The sequence below is a fragment of the Ammodytes marinus genome, assembly GCF_949987685.1.
Source record: "Ammodytes marinus genome assembly, chromosome: 13".
Taxonomy (NCBI): Eukaryota; Metazoa; Chordata; class Actinopteri; order Uranoscopiformes; family Ammodytidae; genus Ammodytes; species Ammodytes marinus.
Window position 1 is genome coordinate 15,223,434 of NC_137217.1, and position 6,569 is coordinate 15,230,002.

Below are 6,569 nucleotides of genomic sequence, written 5' to 3' on the forward strand. Positions count from 1 at the left end.
TAGTTACGTAACCCGGATGTACTTGATATTAGCCCAGCCGCTTAGCAAGCAGACGTACGCATGCAAACAAACAACGGCGGGAGACGGTAATTATCCATTGCTAGTTAGTTATTGTATTTCCCAATTAAAAACCACAACGTTGTAACACAAATTGTAGCTATTGTTGGACTTCTCTTTTGTCAAACACAATTGTTAATTAGATACAGTTAGAAAGTTAATTTAATTCACTTGTTCATATTGGTCCTTCTCATATGTATTTACCTCTCTTAATTGACGTGGTGAGTTTTTGCTTGAGTAGAAAACATTTATAAGGACCATCTTTCCTATTGCCACCTTCATGCAAATATCTCACTCTGTGTGTTTTTATATACTATCTATGGTGTGTGTGTGTGTGTGTGTGATGTGACCCTGCCAGGTGACACCTGTGACACCCTGGATGCTGACGCCTTGCATAGGTCAACTCCATAGACTGTAAATAAGGTCAACACATGTGGGCCCTTTGACACCCCGGTCCCACCTCATGTGAACCTCTACAGCTCCTAAACCCTTTTTTCAAAGACACCATGTCCAGCCAGCCTGGAGCAACATCCCCTCTACGCTTTGGCCAGGTGGTCATCGGACCCCCAGGTTCAGGGAAAACCACGTACTGTAGAGGAATGCAGGAGTTCCTCACTCACCTGGGACGCAAGGTGGTGGTGGTGAACATGGACCCTGCCAACGAAGGACTGCCATATCCCTGTGCGGTAGATATCTCAGAGCTGGTCACTCTGGACGATGTGATGGAGAGCATGAAGCTGGGGCCCAACGGTGGGCTCCTCTACTGTATGGACTACGTAGAAGCAAATCTGGACTGGTTGGAGAGCAAGCTGAAGCAGCACAGCGACTGTTACTTCCTGTTTGACTGTCCCGGACAGGTGGAGCTCTACACCCACCAGAGTTCAGTCAAGAATATCTTTGCACAGCTGGCAAAGTGGAACTTCAGGGTGAGGTTCTCAATTAGGTTTTTCTCCCCTGATACTTTGTCTTCAAGTATGTGTACACTATTAACATAGAATAAGCTCTTATCACTGTTGTTTTCTCACACTTCTTTAAGCTGGCGTCAGTGCACCTCGTGGACTCTCACTACTGCGCCGACCCGGCCAAGTTCATCTCTGTGCTCTGTACCTCCCTGTCCACCATGCTGCATGTGGAGCTCCCCCACGTCAATGTCCTGTCCAAGATGGACTTGATTGAGCAGTATGGCAAACTGGGTGAGTTAAAGGGGCTGTTTTATTCATGCGGAAGGAAAAAACAAATATCACCAAATCATTACCAATGAGGACTTTCTTCTTACATAATTAATTTTTTCAGGAAAAATATAGAGAGATAACATCTTTCCTGTCTGTATTCTTTCGCAGCCTTCAACCTTGACTTCTACACGGAGGTCATGGATCTGACCTATCTTCTGGATCACCTGGCCGCAGACCCCTTCTTTAAAAAATTCCTCCGTCTAAATGAGAAGTTGGTCGAGGTCATTCAAGACTACAGTCTTGTGTCCTTTGTGCCCCTTAATGTACAGGTATGCACAGTTAGATGTTTATTTTATTTTGGTAAAAACTCTTGTTGCATGTGGCAATAAATGATTTTCTCAGTAACTCAATATGTTATATTGCCGCTACATTTCAGCCAATAGGACACTATTATAGTAGTATGTTTCAGTAAATTAAAAGTTAATCACTGGGGATTTTTCTGATTCAAGCATGGCTGTCATCAACCTTCGGGACTTTAAATCAATGGAACTAACTTAACTGTAATTCACATAGGTTATATGGTATACCAGGTAGTGGTTATTCCAGGTATGTGTAATGTAACGCATATCTTCGCAAACAGCTCAGTTTGTATTTGTGCTCTGTTGCCATTTTGTGGCAGACAAGAAAATGCATTCCTCGCTATCGGATAGTCTATCCATCTCTACGTATTTGCTTTCTTGCCACAGGAATTATGAACACTTATAAGTTCCCATTTTTTAATAGGTTCAGTGACTACTGGGCATCGAATGACTGGCTGAAAGTTTAAGGCATTTACCTAATGAAACTTCAATTATTAATTAATTCTTAAGTAATTGCTGTATCTAGGTTTTGTATCATGATGTATTTATTTTCTGTAGAGTGATATATGTTGGGTCCTTAATTATATTTTTGTAGCTAGGCCGTGACAGAGTTAAGCTCCCACAGAACATTCTTACCGAGTAAAAGTGGCCCGAAGCCCCGAACATGTTAAACCCCAACATTAGTTTTTCTATGCCGAAATGGCCAGAATTCCTTAAAATCACCCACCTCCACATTTCATCTCAACAGGTAAAACCATGAATAATTTTTAGCATTGGAGATTGAACAGTGGATCAATTTTGTGCAGATGGATTGGACTGTTAAAATGGAGTGCGGCTGTCAGCACACTATATTCGTTCCCTGACATTATGCCTTTATGGAGACTGATAGGATCATGTGTGTGTATCCAGAGACAGGAGTATAGACTGCTGTGCCATCACTGCATACTGGAATAGAAATGTATACAAATGGCAGGTTGGCGCTTCTCTTGTTTCCATAATGGTAAAAAACAACAACAAAAACGCAGCATTTCTGTTTTTCTACCCCATATAGGTTATTCATTAGCTGGTTTCTTTAGTTACAAATGTTACTAAGACAGCTAATTTAAAAGGTAAAAAACACTTTTAACCTGAATGAAGGAAGTTTGGGGATTTATGGCTTTGTATGCATGTGTAGCTTATCTGAAAAGACCAAACCTTGAGGACTACACCAAAAGCTGAGCTGGCTGCATTAACACATTTCCAAGAAGGTTTCCAAATCCTTTCAGTTGGAGAAGGCTGCTTGTAGGCTGTTCATGCAACAGAGACAAATTGTTTAGCTATTCTGAAATCAGATATACTATTGGATCTTAAGTGCACATTATTAGAGTTTCTGTGAGAGTTTTATCTTGAAATGTTTTGTCACTGGATAGTTTCAGGGAAATTTCTGTGGGGAAAAATCACTCCCTCTGATCAAATGCTTCTCTGTTTGGCTCTGCAGGACAAAGAGAGCATGATTCAGGTCTTACGAGCAGTGGACAAAGCCAACGGCTACTGCTTTGGAGACCTGGAGGAGAGGAATCTGCAAGCCATGATGTCAGCTGCTGTGGGGGCAGATTTCCAGTTCGACTCGTATCCTTTCCTTAGCACTACGGTGACTCACTGTGACTCATCTGGTTTAAATATCAAACTGTAAGTTTTCTGGGAGGTGGCTGAAAATACTCTGGAAGAATTGTGTGTGAAAAGTAACATTTACAACATACATGTGCACAAAATGGGTTTTGTTCTGGTTTTTGTAAGTTTCCTTAACCATACTTCAGTACTCTTGGAGTACAAGAGCGGTACGTTGAAGCCGGTGGAAAGACCGTGGAGGATGAAATGATGGACCTGTGAATTGGGAAGCCCAAATAAAAGGACAAAACTGGGTGCCTTTTTAGCAGCAGTATATCAGCCGAGTCTTGGCAACATCCATATCACTTGGCCTGAATTCTGAGCCTCTCTACAAAAGCATCGGAGAGAGGGGAACTAAATTTGGGTCCTTTAAAAGCTTCAAGGTTGCACCACACGTCATAGAAATCACATTGAGGATGACTGATGTGAATAAAGTTTTCAGTGAGAGCGCCAATTGCAAGTATTTCTTTACAGCTTTATGTATAGACGACAACAAGGATGTGTTCAATAAATACATTTTCTTACCTACTATATTTTTGAGAGAGCTCTGGTATGGTATTGGTCTTGCTTGGTGCAAGTTTACGCAGACGTTTTCAGTAGTCTACAGGAATGAAATATAAGCATTATGTTGATTCGCCTTTGGGTTTAATTTTGATTTGTATATAAAATCATTAAGAAGTGTCCCATGCTGTTTTTTTTTTCAAATTATTATTTGGTGAAGAACAGTATGGCAAATATTACGTAGAGGACTTTCCTCCTGGCTCCACTTCTGCCATGTTCATGTATCAGTGAGCAGTGTGTCTAACGGAAAGATACAGAGAACAGACATTGTGTTTTCCCTAGATACGCAGAGGAACGTAATGGTACTTGACAATCGACAGCACCTCAGAGATGCCAGTGTAATTTGAATGTCTGTGTGTGTGTGCTTACGCAGTGAATGGATAAATATAAACAAGAACATTACATATTTTATTTTTATTGAACATCTTGTGTAATGGGTCAAATATGAGTTTGGGTGTGTGAGCAAATACTATAATGCAATGTAGGCTATAGCCTAGTGTAGATACAACACTTAAATATTTTTATTTTATTTCACTTAACTTCTGCAGAGCTTACTTTTGATTGATAGATGGGTATGGTGAACCAAACTAGGTAAAATGGAAAAAGGTGTTGAATCCCATAAATATAATGCAGTCATAGGCCATGTAATTGCATATATATTTTTTCAAGAACATCCCCATCATAACAAAAGTAGCAATGACTTAGGCCAAGAGCGAGTCCTTATGTGTTCGTCCAGCAGATGGCACATGTGTTTGCAAATCCTCCTCCTGGATCCGCGAAAGTCTGCTACAACTTTTCCCATCAGCCAGAGCAGAAAAATTAAGTCAGGCGGGGAGAGGAAGCTACATTAAATCTGTTTCTGCACAACTGGCCCTGTGTCTGGTCTCTGGGATGGAAGAGCCTCTTCTCTTCTTGTCTTTCTAATAGGAAACTAAAACTCTGTGTTGAACTTTTACAGGAGATGGCTTTTCCCTCTACTGTTGTGCTGTTATTGAACTCCTCGTTAAGCCTACTGTGAAAACCAGTTTTGAATTGCAACATTTTAGAATGTCCCTATCCCTCCCCAACATTCAAACACGAAGTCTAGACAAACCTCACATCGAATGATGCGTACGTGCACTTTTCCTGCATCGTTGCAGACTTGACTATAATCAAGCGTGATGTCCGCTAGGGCTAGGTCTACTTCACGAACCCCGCACTGACGTGGGAAATTACATTAACCCTGAGCGGTGCGACGTTGCCGTAAAACGATATGTGGACAGTTTCTTGCCTGCAAAGCTCCAAAGCTCTCAGCGCGTTGGTAAGGGGGGTGTGTCAGGCTCGATGTTAAATTGTGTAGCGATGTTTGTACATGTGATCAAGTATGCCTTCTCTCACTGGAACTTCCTGCCGCTTTCCCCCTCTCTCTATAAGCCCCATAGAGGTTGGTGTGTGAGTGCGTGTACGTGCTCGTGCATGTGAGCGAGAAAGAGCGCGAGACAGTTTCTGTCGTTCTGTGTGTGTGTCGATAGTGAGAGAAGGAGCCGAAAGCAATCTCCATGTAGCCTACTGTAGGCCTTCACCCCTCCGAAAATATTTAAATTTGAATCAATAGCCTACCCAATCCAACTATGAAACGCCTCACTAACCTTCATGTAGGCTAGGCTATTACAATGTCATTCATTCTTTTTTTTAACACACACACACACACACACACACACACACACACACACACACACACACACACACACACACACACACACACACACACACACACACAGTTCTCATTAAAATCCCACCCTTGCTCAATGCTGTGCACACACCCTGCGCGGATGCCAAAGATGTCTGCTTCATTTGACTGATGAGAGACAGAGGAGGGAAAGGGGGGCAAATGCTCCATTTTTCTAATTGTTGGGAGACTTTGAAACTGTTCATGCATCCTCTGTCTGGTAGATAAGGTCTGGTGTTTTTTTTTCTTCCCTTCCCCTCCCTGTGCGGCGTAGTTCAATGTTAGTAGAGTGAGAGCGGGAGGGAGGGCTGGAGCCTGTGTGTGTGTGCACCCATCCCCCCACACTCAGCAGAGGAGTGCTTCTGCTGGAGTGAGAGACAGACAGAGAGGGGGTGGTAGAGGAGAGCAGAGCGAGGCAGAGCAGGGGAGGGAATGTGCATTGCTAGTCTCGTTTGCTGCAAGGCTTACTCCTGCTGCTCTGGAAAAACCAGTGTGTGTTGCCTTTACTTGACTATACGCCACTCAGAAACACGGGTGGGAATGTATTCAAAGCACCAGTGTGAAAAGGCAATATTTTTGTTGTTGGATAGGCCTATATATTTATAGACATGAAAATCATTATTATTTATATGTTGTTTTTTCCAAGTAAGAATCACAACTATGTATGGCAAGGCAGGGTATGACTTGGTTTCATTGAAGTTCCACCTTGCAGTGCGCAGTTCAGCTCTTTACACTTGCAGCTGTGGCATTCACATCTACACAAACACTTGAAAAACAAATATTTAATGTAGGCTATTTATTAATTTCTCCCTGCACTAATCACTCATGATATTCACCATGCATAGGCTACTCTTTTTTTAATGCGCAGCTTCTTGGGCGTTGCATTAAAAGTGTAATGTTTTCTATATCACAACAGACTTTCTTCATGTGGAGAAAATATTTCACTTATTACGAGTGGGGGGGAGGAGGGGGGGAGAAACAAAATTAGGTTGTAAGACAAAAAGTCCACCCCGCCTTTGAGTGGATCCAGTCCATGTTTTACCGCCATCTGTGCGGCTCAGTAAA

The 6,569-nt window shown here is 42.3% G+C and overlaps 1 protein-coding gene across 2 annotated transcripts; it reads left to right on the forward strand.

Moving 5' to 3' along the window:
- The first annotated feature begins 36 nt into the window (after positions 1 to 36).
- gpn2 (GPN-loop GTPase 2) lies at positions 37 to 3,959 on the forward strand. Of its 2 annotated transcripts, none has more exons than XM_080039332.1 (6): positions 37 to 86; positions 416 to 983; positions 1,094 to 1,250; positions 1,398 to 1,558; positions 3,066 to 3,196; positions 3,385 to 3,959. In XM_080039332.1, exons 2-6 carry the CDS (start codon positions 564 to 566, stop codon positions 3,455 to 3,457), a joined length of 942 nt encoding a protein of 313 aa, XP_079895458.1. In that variant the 5' UTR covers positions 37 to 86; positions 416 to 563; the 3' UTR covers positions 3,458 to 3,959. The 2 variants fall into 2 exon arrangements, with proteins under 2 accessions (XP_079895458.1, XP_079895459.1); XM_080039333.1 differs by lacking the exon at positions 37 to 86 and adding an exon at positions 127 to 278.
- Positions 3,960 to 6,569: the final 2,610 nt, after the last annotated feature.

Excerpts from the sequence above, each read along its gene's own strand:
- gpn2 (XM_080039332.1), top strand. The coding sequence starts at position 564 with ATGTCCAGCCAGCCTGGAGCAACATCCCCTCTACGCTTTGGCCAGGTG. Across the intron at positions 1,251-1,397 it reads TGAGCAGTATGGCAAACTGG|CCTTCAACCTTGACTTCTAC; the intron begins GTGAGTTAAAGG and ends ATTCTTTCGCAG. Across the intron at positions 1,559-3,065 it reads TTGTGCCCCTTAATGTACAG|GACAAAGAGAGCATGATTCA; the intron begins GTATGCACAGTT and ends TTGGCTCTGCAG.